Source organism: Leptodactylus fuscus, chromosome 5, assembly GCF_031893055.1.
Source record: "Leptodactylus fuscus isolate aLepFus1 chromosome 5, aLepFus1.hap2, whole genome shotgun sequence".
NCBI lineage: Eukaryota > Metazoa > Chordata > Amphibia > Anura > Leptodactylidae > Leptodactylus > Leptodactylus fuscus.
Window position 1 is genome coordinate 156,543,982 of NC_134269.1, and position 17,717 is coordinate 156,561,698.

The following is a 17,717-nucleotide window of genomic DNA, read 5'->3' on the forward strand; positions in this document are numbered from 1 at the left end:
GACTTCTATGGTGAGAGTATAGAAAAGTGTTTTTTTATATACCACAATGAACAAGAAAAATATTCAGGGACATTATCTCTGATAAGGTGAAGTACAACTAGTTTGGTTATTATCCACCTCAGGATCACATCAGTTTTAGCCTTTGTGTTTCAGTTTTTTTTTATTTTCCAACTTCCAAGAGGTGTAACTTACGCTGGGTTCACACCAGCGTTCGGGCCTCCGCTTTCAGTTTCAGTCTTCTGCTGAAAAGAGGAACCCATTGAAGTCAATGGGAGGCTTTTTTTTTGGCGCTGAATCTGAAGCGGATTCCACACCGAATTCAGCACCATTTTCGTCTGTGTGAATGCACCCTAAAAGTCATGCTGTGCACAAGACATACTACAAACAGAGCATCCCACCATGACACCCCCCTTATGCATTTCAGAATGATACTCCTCAGTCCTTAAAGGGGTTGTCCCATCACAAGGATCTTATCTATACTGCTTGTTAATGTGGATTTAAGACTTTTCCTAAAATACAATGCTTCAGCAAAACTGCTTTGTTTGTCCACTATCTTACATTATTCAATTTTTTGTGGCCACAGCCCTGACTTAGCTGTTCATGAGTCAAGTGATGTATCTGCTGCTCTCAGGGGGGAGGGAGGAGGGGCTAAGTGCAGGGAGCGAGCCTGTGTATCTAGCTATTCCTGTGTCTACACCACATGTGACCTAGCTTCCTGTTAGCAGATAGGGGAGAGGAGCTGCTTTCATTTCTTCTGTTCTCCCAGTTATCAGGCTAGCTAATTCAATTGTGTTCATTATGGCAGAAGACAGGCAGTCTCTGTATGTAACACAGAATGGAGTTGCTGCTGCCTGTACTTCATAGTCCAATATGGGTGGGCAGAGCTACATGCGAATTTGGGGGCGGAGCTAAACGGCAGGTTGCATGTGAAACCCCGCCCACCAAATGATGCAAGAAACCAGGAAGAAAGAAGATTTTACAGCAGTAAAGACTGATGAGTATGTGAGGTGGGAATACCCCTTTAATCATAATATGAAGGAAAATGTCAAATAAAACAACCCTTTTAAAGCTACAAACTTTTTAATTAGAACACTCTACTACTATATTACTATAAACAGTGTCAGACTGTCTAGGGCCCAATAATGGAATTGGTTTTAGGGTCCCACCCTACTGGTACTGGTGTACAATCCATAAAAATGTCACACCACTATCCAAGCCCTATCAGATTTATCACCATTTACGCCAGTTTTCTGGCATAAATTATGCCAGGATTCTATGTCAGCAAGGAGGTTATGTGGAGTTCTGGTAAGGCATACATGGATCCTGTAGGATGCCTTTAAAGAGGACCTTTCATCACTTGGGGCACATACAGTTTTATATACCGCTAGAAAGCCAACAGTGCGCTGAATTCAGCACACTGTTGGCTTTCATGATATGTGCCCCAGGTGAAGAGCTATCAGTGCCGATACCGTAGCTCTTCACCGTCAGGAGGGCGTTCCTAACAGTCAGTTAGGAACGCCCTTCCTCACAGCAGCGCCTATAGCACTGTACTGTGAGAGCGGTGAGCCTCCCCAGTACTAGTCTATGGATGAGTACTATCAGGAGGGGAGGAGGCATTCCTCTCAGCTCTCACAGTACAGCACTCACAGCACTGCTGTGAGGAATGGCATTCCTGACTGACTGTTAGGAACACCCTTCTGACGGTGAAGAGCTACGGTCTGAATTCAGCGCACTGTCAGCTTTCTAGTGGAATATATAACACCGCATGTGCTCCAAGTCATGAAAGGTCCTCTTTAATCCTTGAGGAGTGATGAACTTCATTATAAATAAGGTGCAAACTCTAATTGTTGCCTCAGCTATTAGAGCAGGCACTATCACTGCAGCATAATGGGACATTGGCTGGCAAGAATAAAACTACAACTCTCAGTTGTTTCTGAGGATCTGGGGCTGCTGGAGGTTAAAGTTCTCAGAGGGTCAGGGAAGAATATAGGCCTGTTCAGACATTTGAAAATGAAGAGTATTTGAGAGAGACTTCGTCAGATTTCTCTTTATTTTATGACCCTTCAGTTTCTTCAGCTCTTTACTGGCTCCTGCACAGTATAAAGCCCCCTTCACTGGCCCCCATACAGTGTATTATCCATTTTTGGTTACCATATGTATATTATCCATTTTTTGTCCCCCACACAGTATTGTCCCTTTTAAGGCCCCAACACATACTGCTGCCTTCTCCTTTTTGACCTCTACACAATATATGTTCCCTTTTTAGGTACACACATATGATATATGATACTTTTTGGCCCCCACACAGTATACTGCCCATTTTTATAGCTAGAGATGAATTTTTGGGGTTTGTCACCCATAAAGCATTATTATACTCTGAGATCCCTCAGACACTAGAATATAATAAGTAGAGGCCCAGGATAGTGAAAATAACTTACACTTATACCCACCATGACTCACTTCTGCTTGGCATCCTTGCAGCATCTAGTGGTCATCCAGCATCCTCTTCAGAACTCTTCTGGCCTCTGAATGACATCATTCACCCCGGGGGGTCATTGCTGAGGCCTGTGATTGAGCATTAGAAGTCACGTGGGGCAAGCCAATGTTATGGTGCTGATGCATCCCATGTCAGAGATGAGATGCAATCACAGGCCTCAAATCCTGGGCACGTGCCATCATTCAGAGGTCTGTAGAGGACGCCACATAATCATCAGACACTATGATGATGCCCAGATGAGAGGCGAGTACAAATGTTTGTTGTTTTTACTCACCTCAGCCAATACCTATTGGATCATTTGAATAGGTACTAGCCAATAGTTTATTCACTGATTCATGCTCCTTTCCAGTTATACCTCCACTTCCTCCTCCAGGGAACTGAAGAACACTAACATGTAATGTGCAGTGCCCTTTGAAGGAAGAAGTTGAAACCAGAATGGACAGAAATGGGGATTGTTGAGTAAAATATCGGCCGCTATCTGTTGGAATAATCCAATAAGTAGCGGATGATTAAAAAAATGCAGTTCCCTGAAGTGTCATCTATTTTAAGTCACTCTGTGGGACACTCCCATTTTGTATGACTGCAAGAGTCTAGCTATAAATTGTTGATTAGATGGTACAAAACTGCGGCAGTTCTACACAAGTTTTCCCTGGATGTTTCGCCTCAGTGTTGGCACTGCCATAAAACTAACTACTTTCTTCATCTCGCCCTACAACCTGCAGTAGTGACCCCTTCCACTCACACCTTCTCCAGTCTCTGTTGCCTGCTGCCACAACTTACCTTACTAAAATATTTAACCTTTCTCTCTTCTGGAATTTTCCCATCCTCCTTCAAGCATGCTGTTATAACCCCGCTATTGAAAAAACCCTCCCTGGACCCATCCTGTGCTGCTAACTATCGACCCGTCTCTAACCTCCCCTTCATCTCTAAACTTTTGGAACGCCTGGTCTATTCTCGTTTAATCCGCTATCTTTCTGCTTGACCCCATAAAATCTGGTTTCCGCACTCTGCACTCTACTGAAATGGCCCTTACAAAAGTCTCCAATGATCTCCTAATGGCTACATCTAATGGTGACTTCTTTCTTCTTATTCTTATGACCGCTCTGCAGCTTTTGACACTGTTGAACATCAACTTCTCCTTACTATGCTTTGCTCAGTTGGCCTCAAAGACACAGCGCTCTCCTGGTTTTCCTCTTATCTCTCAGACCGCACTTTCAGTGTATCATTTGCGAGCTCTGTTTCTTCCTCTCTTTCCCTTGCTGTTGGGGTTCCTCAGGGCTCGGTCCTAGGCCCCCTGCTCTTTTCTCTCTACACAGCCCCCATTGGACAAACCATCACCAGATTTGGCTTCCAGTACTATCTTTATGCTGATGACACCCAATTATACATATCTTCCCGTGACATCACCCCTGCACTAATACAGAACATCAGTGACTGTCTTTCTGCTGTCTCAAATATCATGTCTTCGCTCTATCTGAAACTAAATCTCGCTAAGACTGAACTACTACTGTTTCCACCATCTAATAGGTCTGTCCCCAATATATCCATTGTTGTCTCAGGCCTTACTATAACTCCTAGGCAGCATGCCCGCTTCTTCGGGGTTATGTGTGACTCAGACCTTTCCTTCACCCCTCATATTGAATCACTTGCACACTCATGTCACCTCCACCTCAAAAACATCTCCAGAATACGCCCTTTCCTTACCAGAGATACACTAAAAAGACACTTATTGTCTCTCGGATTCATTCTCGCCTTGACTACTGTAACTCCTTACTAATTGGTCTTCCCCTCACTAAACTCTCCCTTCTACAATGTATCCTGAATGCAGCGGCCAGGCTCATCTATCAGTCTAGATGCTACAGCGATGCCTCTGGTCTGTGCCAGTCACTACATTGGCTGCCTATTCATTACAGAATAAAATATAAATTTATCACCCTCATCCACAAGGCTCTCCATAATGCTGCACCTCCCTACATTTCCTCCCTCATATCTTTCTATTGTCCAACCCATACTCTCCATACACTCAATGACCTAACACTTACATCCTCTATTATCAGAACCTCCCACGCTCGTATACAAGACTTCTCCCAAGTTGCACTACTTCTCTGGAATCCTCTATCCTGGACAATCAGAATAACTCCCAATTTCTACAGCTTCAAATGCAAATTAAAGACACATCTTGTCAGACAGGCCCATCACAATTTCTAATGTAAACCCTTCTGTACCATAATTAGAATCCCCAAAATGTAACCCTCCTCTGCCCCCACTCCCATATTACCCCACATGATATGATGCCATTTCAGGCTAACTTTATATGTCCAAGCTCTATCCACATGTTAAAGGGCACAACTAGTGATGCCTCATAAAGTTTTATGTTTGTGTAATGACAATAACCTCTATTACAACATTGTCTGACCTCTGTATAAGCAATGCCACCCCTGCTACCTCTTGTGTCACCCCCTCTACCTCATAGATTGTAAGCTCTTGCGAGCAGGGCCCTCAGTCCCAGTGTGTGAATTGACTTTTTTTGTAATGTATCTTTCTGTCTGTATTTAAACCCTACAAATTGTACAGTGCTGAAGAATATGTTGGCGCTATAGAAATAAAATTTATTAATATTATTAACTATTTGCTCCTACCTCCATATCTGGTGGGAATGCAAGAACATGACCTCATGCTGGTCTGGTGTGCATCAGATACTTGACCAAGTCTGTGGTGTCTGTGTTCCTCTGTTCCCTGCAGGAATATTTCTGAACCTGTGACCTATCCTCCCTCTTAGATCTTCTAAACGGCTCTGGCTCCAACTAGTGTCGATACTGTCGACAAATTTCTAATAACCCTTTATTGGGCGTCAGATTCCACTCTCCCAATCTCACATTTCCTCAGGAAGATGTCACAGATAGCCTGATTGGAGGAGTTCTCCCGTTTAGAACTTCATACCTACCCAATATTCCGTTCTATATGGTAGCCATGGTACTCCTTTACCAAGAATGCTACCTGCACCCACCTATGGGAACTCAAGGTTGGCCACCCATTGCCATGCTGAAATGCTTTTCATCCTTTATCATTACATGATCTAATTAGCTCATTTTATGGTTCATTACTCTTTGTATGTCATACTGGCTGCTTCATGACTGATTTATAAATACCAGATTTGTATGATTAACATATCCTTGTTCACGGCTATATTTGCTGTATGTTCTTATATTGAAAAACCAATAAAACATTATTTACAAAAAAAACATGCAGCTCCTAAGTTTTAAAAAAAGTATCGGGGGATCCTCAAAGTTGAAGTCCTACTCTAACTTGAAATATAAATCAAAATTATGTCTATAAATGCAAATAAAATGTTAGGATTCTCAGTATGTATGCTCCTCGCTATGGCACTGATCATTACTATTACTTTAGGTTTCCATGCCAACATGTGAAGTTTTCTCTGGCTCTGCAAATAGTTCGGCTCTGAATTCATCAGAGAGCCACCCTTTCTTTAATCATGTATGCTAGGAACAGGGCCGGCTCCAGGTTTTTATGGGCCCTTGGGCGACAGAGCCTCAGTGGGCCCTCTTGTAAAGGAGGTGGGGGAGTCGAGACACTGTGCGTTGCAGATGAAGCGAGTGACGTCATGCAGGAGTGTGGCGTCACCAACGCCATACCTCCCAATCTTTTAAAGAGTAGAAAGAGGGGCAAAATGTGCGGCGCGCTCTGCGCGCCGCGGCAAGTTTAGCTCCGCCCTCTTTTATGTTGATTCCACCCATTCTCATTCATTTATTATGTGTTCCCACACAGTATAATCCTCCTACAGTCACCCGTAAATTATATGCCCCCCTCCATCTCTCCCCCAGTTTCATATACACCCTTCCTCTGCCCCCAGTTTCATGTCTCCCCTCCATCTCTGTCCCCAGTTTCATGTCCCCCCTCCATCTCTGTCCCCAGTTTCATCACGTTCTCCCCCTTCATCTGCCCACAGTTTAATGTCCCCCGTCTCTGCCCCAGTGTCATGCCGTTCCCCCCCTCCCCTTCATTTGCCCCTTCAGTTTCATTGGGCCCCCTCCATCTCTGTCCCCAGTTTCATGCCGTTCTCTCCCCACCCCCTTCCCCAGTGTCATGCCGTTCCCCCCCCCTTCATTTGCCCCCTCAGTTTCATTGGGCCCCCTCCATCTCTGTCCCCAGTGTCATGCTGTTCTCCCCCCCTCCATCTGCCCCAGTGTCATGCTGTTCTCCCCCCCCCCTCCATCTGCCCCAGTGTCATGCTGTTCCCCCCTCCCCTTCATTTGCCCCCCAGTTTCTTTGGGCCCCCTCCATCTCTGTCCCCAGTTTCATGCCGTTCTCTCCCCACCCCCTTCATCTTCTCCAGTGTCATGCCGTCCCCCCCCTCCCCTTCATTTGCCCCCCAGTTTCTTTGGGCCCCCTCCATCTCTGTCCCCAGTTTCATGCCGTTCTCTCCCCACCCCCTTCATCTTCTCCAGTGTCATGCCGTTCCCCCCCTCCCCTTCATTTGCCCACCAGTTTCATGGGCCCCCTTCATTATGTTTCACCTTAATATGTAATACAAAACAAACACTTACATCACTCACCTTCCCTCGTTCCCCCGACGCTCCTCTCTCCGCTCTCCCTCCAATCACATACGCGATGCAGGAGCTGTGAGATCAGCTCCTGCTTAGCTCCGGACCGGCTTGCGTGTGTAGGCGTGATGTGATGACGTCATCGCGCCTACACACGCAAGCCGGGGCCGGAGCTTTAAAGCAGGAGCTGATCTCACAGCTCCTGCATCGCGTATGTATTTCAGCTCATCGGCGGACGGACGCCGATGAGCTGAAATTGTGACAGGCAAGTGCCGGGGGGCCCCCAGAGGCTCTGTGGGCCCCGGCACTTGCCCGACTATGCCGTGCGCTGACGCCGGCCCTGGCTAGGAAGGTATTTAAACTTTGCACTAAGATCCCCCCAGTGCCTACTATTAATTAATCGTTACTAGCTAGGTTCATGTGCTCAGAACATTTCTGTTTCTTTGCTGTGTTCTTGGTGGATGACTTTGGCTTGTTTACTGAATATGCTTACTGATTTGGCTTTACAAGGAAATCTCAGACTTGACCTCGGATTGGACATGTGTATTCCTGATTTTGATTTGTATTATCTGTTCTCTCCTGGCTTCTGTGTGTTGCTGGAGCTTACTAGTCTGATTTTAGCTTGTAGTTGCCAAGATCATCTGGACTGGCAGCAGGCTCTGGTGGAGATGTCAGGGTAGTCTTAGACTCACCCAGGGCAGTGTGAGATTTAGGTAGTTTGTTCTACTGCTCTGTGTTATCTGCCAGTTTTCTGTATTTTTGCAGAAGAAAATATCATACCTGAGAGTTAAAAAAAATAAAAAATAATAATAAATATAAAAATAAATACCTCAAATACAATGTAAAATTCAGGCCTCTCACCATGCATGTTTATAAAAACAGGATCCAAAAAGCCTCCCTTGTAAGAAGAGCTCATCTCCATTCACCTCTTCTTTGGGGCCATAGCACTTTTTCAAAAGCATATACCAACAGGTGATTCATTCACCCAACATGTACATCCCTGAAGTATTTTGAAAGTCTGGACAAACCACTACTACAAAAAGTAAACCTATTCGTGGCACCAGTCACATGCTCTGCCACTCTTGTTTTCCACTTTTGGATTGTTTACTATATCTCAATTGTCATGATGCTGGAGCACCATCACTTTTTTTCTTATCAGTACCTGGTACCGGAGTATTGTATGCTTGCGTTGACTTTTGTATGGATATATCTGCTTTTTGCTCTTGATTTGAGGTGAGATGACATATTGTTTTTAATTTTGATGATTACTGTGATATCAAATGTTTTAATGGATTTAAAAATATAAAAACTTGGTAAGGAAACTTTCTATGCATTGCCATATTGACATCAATAACACCAATAACTTATTTAAGTTTCTGAGTATGAAGGTGTGTAAGAGTTATCTTTTTGTCAGGAAAGTTATAGTTTTTATTGATACTATTTTGGGGACTATCAGACGTTTTAATCACTTTTTATTACATTTTTTCAAGGACTCAAACCTATAATAAAATAGCAATAAATGGGGCACATTTTTATAGTTTAATAGTAAGGGCATCTTCTTACGTAGAGATTGCTAATATGTTTATTTTTTTATTTGCTTTTATATGTGATCTAGTGAAAGTGGGGTGACTTTTTAAAAATGTTACGTTTTTTTCAGCTCTCCCAGAGGGCTTGAAATGGTGATCATTAGATCGCTTATACCACAGACTACAATACTACCATACTGAAGTCCACTCTGAAATAACTATAATACTATTGATCCCTGCCACACGGACAGACCTGGGTACCTTAAAAAATCTCCTGGCTGCCATAGCTATGATACAGCTCCCATAATCTCCCAACAGGAAAGCTATTCTGTTGCTTTCAATGAGAGTGAAATAGAAACTAACCACTCAGATGCCATGGTCGTATTGTTAAGATCTCTGAATCCCCACTGATCTTGAAAATCAAAGCATCACAGTGGTAGTTTATGACTGCAGCTGCTTCTAATTTTTCTCTGCACGGTAGCGCTTCCAGCCACCTGGCTTTGTAGGAAAACGCAGGTGGTCAGGAGACTACTGTGCTGTTAGGATCGGTGAAGGAGATTCAGGGTTAAATCAGCAGAGCAGCTTCTTCATTCTAAGGAGCAGTGGGGGATCTGGAGGTTGTACTATGTTCATTAAGTAAAAGAAGTGAATTAGGCTTCCTGCACATGACCGAGTGTGCAATCCAAGTATTTTTCCTTCATTGTGTTTATTCCGATTTTTTTTTAAAACACGTCCTATTCATTTTCACTGATCTGAGTCGCCCATTGCAATCAATGGAATAGTGAAAAAAACAAACAATACTCGGATGGGATTCTGAAGTTGCAGCTGATCCCATAAATTCTTGGTTGGTGATAAATCTGATGACTAGGCAGGCCAAGGAAATGTTTCAATATAGTGGAGACAGAAACCTTTGCTGTTTGTGGGTGAGCATTGCCCTGTTGAAAAATCCAAGTGGGAAGCCCTGTTATGAAAAGCAACATATGTGGCTGCAAGATATCATACACTAAGCTGTTAGTGTCCCTCATATCACTAGTAGGAATCCCAGATCATCACAGCAGCAGTTGGGTCTAGGTGTCATTCTACAGAAAAGGCAGGATTAAAGGCCTCCATACTGAAACCTGGATTCACATTTAAAGCTTATGCAATTCTGGTCTATAGCATTCCACGTTTCTTGTTCACAACACCACTGCAAACCAGGGCAATGGTGGTTGGCTGTCAATGACTGGACATACAATAGAGGCCTTGACACACAATTTCCTTCTGCTAATCACCTGAAAGTGGTCCAGAAAGGGAAAGGGGTGTATAATGACTGTGTCACCTGTGTCAGGATGGTGGATAAGGAAATTGTGGGAGCTGCTCCTGCTTATCATCAGATCTAACAATTCTCTCTACTGGTGGTTTGTCTGGGCCATATGGAGCCTGTTTGTCGTGTATTTGCCCTCATATAACCACTGCTACCAACACCTACTAACAGCTGGGTCACAATGTCCTAGATGATGGGCAATTCAACAAAATGGCTATCATGATGCATCCCCTCTTAAAGTCTGTCAACTGGGCAAAATGTCTTCATCTGCATTGTAGAACCATACCTAGCTGTCCAAAATCTATTGCCAAGTTTTATGCTACTAGAAAAGTAGTCTCAGAGCTTTTTTGCAGGGCAGTAAGGGAAGCACTTTTGAGTCCTCTTGTGGCAAGATTCAGTATCTAATCAGACCACATCTGAAATCATTTACATATCTGCCTAAAACATAACTGCATGCAATCCAACATTTCTATCTTGATGCATTTCATAGTGTTTTCTAGCTGTGTTTTGCTATATGTGGCCTTTGCCTTAAGGTGATGCCATAGAGTCTTGTGATTGCAGTTACAACTGCACTCACTTCTGTGGTCACAGATTCTTTCCCTTATAAATGTAAGTAAAAAAAACTATTAACTACAACCTAGTTACAACTCCTCATTACTAGCACAAGTGACATCAATATAAGATAGTATCTAATGAGAAGACAAATTAATTATGACCCCAGAAATGAATGCAGTTATAACTGCATTTGGAACACTGTGTGGCCTGAAAAACAAATTCTATTATAGTTAGCAATACTGTCTCATTACTGGTACAAATAACCATCCTGTATGCAGTAGGTTCATTAAATAATTTGTAGGTGAAGAAAAATAATGTCCTACCTTTCTTTAGAATCTGAATGAAGGATTCCACCAACAGACCAAATAATCGAAAAGAAACCGTAAGCCACAATCATATGTTTGACATCTTCAGTTGCTTTTTTGCCATTTGTGTGAAATCCTGGAGAAACTGTGTCTTCTTCAAGTATCCCATCTTCATTTTCAATTATTTTAGATGCAGATCTAAAATAAAGTAAAAATATAATTCAGTATGATATCTGTCACTATGCTAGTGTTCTTATCCTAACAACACCCTAAATCGATGTGATCATTTTTTTTTGTTTGTGGTGGACAAAAGAAAATTATGACACTCAAGTTCTTGTGATTGTTAGTTTGCAGAAAAGGGCCTGGTTGTTGATTTTTTTAAAATATATATATATATATATTATGTCATAAGTAGAGATGAGCGAGTAGTATTCGTTCGAATATCAAATCCTATTATAGTCTATGGGAAAAAAGGGGAATGTTGTTCCGGTTTCCATGGAAACCAACGTTTGACACCTTGGATCCTCCAAGTTCCGGAAGTAGCAGGATGAGGAGCACGAGGAGGTTTTTGCATTGAATTCAATGGAATTTTCCAGCGTGGTATTCGACCGATACGAGTATTCGATCGAATAGCAGTATTCGATTGAATACTACTCGCTCATCTCTACTCATAAGCTTTTTCAATCTTGTATGCTAACCTTGATAACTAGTGCTAAGATGGGGCAACACGGTGGCTCAGTGCTTAGCACTTCAGCCTTGCAGCGCTGGAGTCCTGGGTTCAAATCCTACCAGAGACAACATCTGCAAGGAGTTTGTATGTTCTCCTTCTGTTTGCATAAATTTCCTCCCATACTCCAAAGACATACTGATAGGGGGGAAAAAAAAACAAAAAAAACCTAGTGCTAAGATACATGACTCTAACTCCATCCAGGAGACCGCTAATGCTATCACTCCGGAGAAGAAGGGTGAAATTTCATACTGTTTACTGTAGGAACCACAGACACTTCAATGTTAGGAACACTTAAGGGGAAGCTGCACTGTAGCACAAGGTGGATAAAAGCTTTTGTTTTCCTGGTAAGGAAACAATGACCATTCATTGAGGTCTGTCTATCTACAGTCCTATGAAAAAGTTTGGGCACCCCTATTAATCTTAATCATTTTTAGTTCTAAATATTTTGGTATTTGCAACAGCCATTTCAGTTTGATATATCTAATAACTGATGGACACAGTAATATTTCAGGATTGAAATGAGGTTTATTGTACTAACAGAAAATGCACAATATGCATTAAACCAAAATTTGACCGGTGCAAAAGTATGGGCACCTCAACAGAAAAGTGACATTAATATTTAGTAGATCCTCCTTTTGCAAAGATAACAGCCTCTAGTCGCTTCCTGTAGCTTTTAATCAGTTCCTGGATCCTGGATAAAGGTATTTTGGACAAACAATTCAAGTTCAGTTACGTTAGATGGTCGCCGAGCATGGACAGCCCGCTTCAAATCATCCCACAGATGTTCAATGATATTCAGGTCTGGGGACTGGGATGGCCATTCCAGAACATTGTAATTGTTCCTCTGCATGAATGCCTGAGGATTTGGAGCGGTGTTTTGGATCATTGTCTTGCTGAAATATCCATCCCCGGCGTAACTTCAACTTCGTCACTGATTCTTGAACATTATTCTCAAGAATCTGCTGATACTGAGTGGAATCCATGCGACTCTCAACTGTAACAAGATTCCCGATGCCGGCATTGGCCACACAGCCCCAAAGCATGATGGAACCTCCACCAAATTTTACAGTGGGTACCAAGTGTTTTTCTTGGAATGCTGTTTCTTTTTGGACGCCATGCATAACGCCTTTTTTTATAACCAAACAACTCAATTTTTGTTTCCAAAATGAAGCTGCCTTGTCCAAATGTGCTGTTTCATACCTCAGGCAACTCTATTTGTGGCGTACGTGCAGAAACGGCTTCTTTCTCATCACTCTCCCATACAGCTTCTATTTGTGCAAAGTGCGCTGTATAGTTGACCGATGCACAGTGACACCATCTGCAGCAAGATGATGCTGCAGCTCTTTGGAGGTGGTCTGTGGATTGTCCTTGACTGTTCTCACCATTCTTCTTCTCTGCCTTTCTGATATTTTTCTTGGCCTGCCACTTCTGGGCTTAACAAGAACTGTCCCTGTGGTCTTCCATTTCCTTACTATGTTCCTCACAGTGGAAACTGACAGGTTAAATCTCTGAGACAACGTTTTGTATCCTTCCCCTGAACAACTATGTTGAACAATCTTTGTTTTCAGATCATTTGAGAGCGGGCTGTCCATGTTCGGCGACCATCAAACTTAACTGAACTTGAATTGTTTTGTAGAAAGAAATGGTCCAAAATACCTTCATCCAGGATCCAGGAACTGATTAAATGCTACAGGAAGCGACTAGAGGCTGTTATCTTTGCAAAAGGAGGATGTACTAAATATTAATGTCACTTTTCTGTTGAGGTGCCCATATTTTTGCACCGGTCAAATTTTGGTTTAATGCATATTGCGCATTTTCTGTTAGTACAATAAACCTCATTTCAATCCTGAAATATTACTGTGTCCATCAGTTATTAGATATATCAAACTGAAATGGCTGTTGCAAACACCAAAATATTTAGAACTAAAAATGATTAAGATTAATAGGGGTGCCCAAACTTTTTCATAGGACTGTATCTATCTATCTATCTAAAAGTCCAAGCAAAAACAGTACCAGCAGTGGTAAGGGTGCCAGTCCAAGCATACAAGCAGGTCCAGTATAAAAATAGGCCCCGCTACAGAGTATTATTTAACAAAAAGTGAGGGTTTTTATTATCCCATACACACTATCAATGTTTCACTGTCTTTTTCAAGAAGTGTATGACATATACAAGCATTTTTTATAGTGTTCAGAAGAAATAGATAATTAAATAGTAATCATATAAAAGTGATACATCTCAAAATCACATATAATGTGTCATAAAATTACATATATAATATATAGTGTAGTAAGTGTCACTACACTCCATAAATTCTGCATAGAAAAACATACATATGCATATGTATCAGCATACACTTTATGTGCAACCCCCCCCCTCCAAAAAAGAAAAAAAAGAGGTTGATTGCACGTTATGAGCACGCTGATTTGGGAACAATTCAGCTGTGCTAGTGCCCTGTCTTTTTGTCTTTGGAGCTGGCCTCAGATTGGTCAATTTAATTAACAGTTTTTATGTCTATTATGCCAGTTGTGGACTATCAGATATACTATATATGTAATGGTTGAATTTTGATACTATTTGTCTATACTATAGTGTTTATGCCGCTGTTCACACTAGCTCTATTCATTTGGTTTTTGTTTTGATAGAATAAATTGGTTAATGGGACAAAGGTGTTGTTACAACCATCATACAACCTGGGCTTCCATAACCCCTCTGCAGTGCCATAGGCTGGTCGCCTCCATGCCATATTGCCGCATTGATGCTGTCATTCATGCAAAGGCAGCCCCAATGAAGTACTGAGGGCATTTACTGGACAGACTTTTCATTTGCCCAACATTTCTGTGTTAAATGGCCTTGAACGGTTATATATAAATTAGCTCTTATATGGCTAGTGGACAGGAACCTTTTCCTTTTCTTAGAGAAAATGTTCCATTGTTTATTTTCCTATTGTAAGGTTATATGTTGCTAGTTAATTTTTATTCCTTTAATGGCACCATTTTGAAACACTTTTTTGGGCGAAATATTTACTATGTGAAAACTAACTGTAGAAAATACAGTTACAGTAACTTACCTGACATTAGATAGCAAGGATTCATAAATCTTGAGCATTGACATAGTGAGATGCATAGGGGAGGTCTGAATTATAAATTTACATTTTTCTTCCACAAAATCTAAGGAAATGGGAAGTAGACATCTGCACATCATCTAAGGAGACAAGAGGCAAACATACTTTATCAACATATTGCTTTATAGAAGTTAAAAATGGAATAAATAAAACATAGATTGATATTACATATACATAATTGTTCATTAATATAGCGGTTAATGATGTTGAAATTTTGGTAAGTGTAGGAGGCCTAGTTCTGCCCAATCTATACAATTAAATATATATGGGATGATAATTGGTTTGTCCTTACTATATTCAGAACAATTCAAAAGGACTAGGTGAAAACTAAAACTGAACTTTTATTGAAATAATAAATAAATAGTGCACATACATTAAAACGTGTAGGCAGTGTAATCTATTAGCACAAGACTGCGTATGGATTCAGTGCCTTCTCGTGAACTCAGTCTTCGGATCGCATTCATAACCGATACCATTCAAAGCGATCCGGATAGTTTAACCAAGAAACTACTATCTATTACTATCTACCTATTACTAGAGATGAGCGAGTAGGTATTCGATCGAATACTACGGTATTCGAAATACTCGTACTCGATTGAGTACCACTCGCTATTCGAATGTAAAAGTTCGATGCAGAACCAGCATTGATTGGCCGAATGCTATACAGTCGGCCAATCACGCTGGTTCTTCTCCTACCTTTAGAAGTCTTCTCCGTGCAGCTTCCCCGCGGCGTCTTCTGGCTCTGAATTCACTCTGCCAGGCATCGGGCCTGGGCAGAGCCGACTGCGCATGTCCGCTTGCTCTGCCCAGGCCCGATGCCTGGCAGAGTGAATTCAGAGCCGGAAGACGCTGCGGGGACGCAGCACGGAGAAGACTGCTCGGAGGATCCAGCCCGACCCTCACTCGTGGACTTGGTAAGTATAATTTGATCGAATGTTGCCTACCCCTGAAATGAGCATTTTCCCCCCATAGACTATAATAGGGTTCGATATTCGATTCAAATAGTCGAATATTGAGGGGTTACTTGAAACGAATATCGAACTTCGAACATTTTACTGTTCGCTCATCTCTACCTATTACGTATATCTACTTTTGTGTCCATACATTCACTTATCTCCTACATCAATGTAGCAGGCCATCATGTTTATTTCTACAATGCCCTTCTTAGCCTGATCTAGCTATTGCTCAGAAATTTATCAACTTTTCATTATGCCATGAATATTACTTATGGAGTCATCAGTATCATATATCTTCATTCCACTTTGCATGTTCTTCCTTCATTATTTCTCTAGAAGTGCTATTGTCTTAATTTCAGATTAATATGTTTACATGTTTTATATAGCTGTAAATTCATGTTGCCAGTATATATGATAAATAGTGTTAGAGAAATGTTACTTATTAAACTGCCCACTAACTGTGTGGCTGCATAGTATGCCAATATGATAAAAACAGCATTGGTACGAATACAAAGGTGAATGTAATTGTTTGTTTTATTTATTTATATTACATGCAATTTACACAGCTTGAATAGATCTAATTTTGCAGAAATTCAGAAAACAATTCAATGCAGTCTGTGTTTCTCCACACATCTTAATGTTATAAAATCAATGATATATCCATGCTATAATGTTTAGCATTGTTTCCATTTTGAGATAAAATGAACAATAACAAATTCTAATATAAATAAATAAAATACTAACAGCTTAAGATCCAAGTTTTCCCATAGGAACAATGTTCCCGTCTTCCTTTTAAATTGGAAGGTATATTACTAATAAAAGTAATAGCAATAATATGTTGGAAATGAGCTTTACCAAAATCATCCAAATAAGCCTATTATATAAAACAAAGTACTATAAATCCTACCTAAGGCAAGTATTAGTCCGACTAATTGCACGGAAAGCATCTTAGCACTGTCATTAACATGTTAAGCCTTCAAAAAAGCCATTTGATTACAAAGTGAATGTTAGATGAACATTCTGCATCACCATATGCCAAAGTACATAATATGAGGTCCCAGACATATTTTTTTCTATGAAATGATGCATCAAGGTAAGTTAAGACACAAAAAGAGTATGATAAAACCTATTAGATCTAGCATTAATATAATTATTTTCTTTTCTATATACCATATGGCAACGTATTTGAAAACAATTATATTACTTTCCATCTGTATACTCTAAAGTACATGGAAGCAGGCAACCTTTCAAAATCTGTGCTCTCAGCTGGCGGAAATTGAAGGTGAATGAATAGGCGTTTAACTACCAATTTCACTTAAAAGTACAATATAAGAAGGAAGCATTATTATTGTGTTATCATGTACAGTACTGTGAGAAATTATTTCCATCTTCTAAATGGAATGTTGCATATTTGTCCCACTTAATGGTTTCTTTAACTATATATTTGAGAACTATGATGTATATAAGTATATGGTAGGTGTGAATTCTACCTTTACTGCTTGCTCAGTTCTATCTAAAACTCATATAGCCTTATATAGAGTGGGATAAAATGGCTGCCCAATTTTAGCATTAATGTGTGGCTCCTGTTTTTTGTTTTGTTTTGTTTTAAATTCTTAGTTTATTAGGATTTTCAGAATTTTTACAAGTATACAATCGCCATAGTCAGAAGTGAAAATAGCAAAGACATGTTCATCAATAAGTAATCAGAAACAAGGTTATAACATCATAGCATTCAAACAACATATCATAACTAGTGATGAACTGCAAAACCACTGTCTTAACAAGGTCCAAGACAGCCTGCAATAAGAAGATATGTTCATATAGCAAGGTTAGGTTCGACATATCACAATAACAAAAATAATAAAAAGAAAAAACAGTAAAGAAGATTAGGGAGGGGTAAGAAAAAGAGTAATGAGAGTAGTATAGGATATATAGGGGAGGGGGGGGGGAGTAAGGATAATAGGAAAATACGCTCCAGGACGGGAGTTGGGTCGCACAGGCATCTGAAACCTGTAATCAGTCCGAGGATAGGTTTGTGTTGGAGTGCTCCAACCAGGATTTCCAGGTACGAAGGAATCTATCGTGCGTTCCATTGGGCCAGCTCAACATCTCCTCAAATCTAGCCACTTGTGACACTTTTGCAGACCATTGTGGGATAGAA

At 41.0% G+C, this 17,717-nt stretch overlaps 1 protein-coding gene across 1 annotated transcript in view; it reads right to left on the minus strand.

Annotated features, from left to right (window-relative positions):
* The window catches only part of LOC142203618 (dynein axonemal heavy chain 3-like), a 927,911-nt gene that overhangs the window by 487,025 nt on the left and 423,169 nt on the right, over positions 1-17,717 (minus strand). The window contains exons 38-39 of the mRNA XM_075274510.1: positions 14,547-14,680; positions 10,767-10,946 (exon numbers count right to left, since the gene is read on the minus strand). Coding sequence (XP_075130611.1) covers positions 10,767-10,946; positions 14,547-14,680 — 314 coding nt within the window. The remainder of the gene's footprint in view (positions 1-10,766; positions 10,947-14,546; positions 14,681-17,717) is intronic.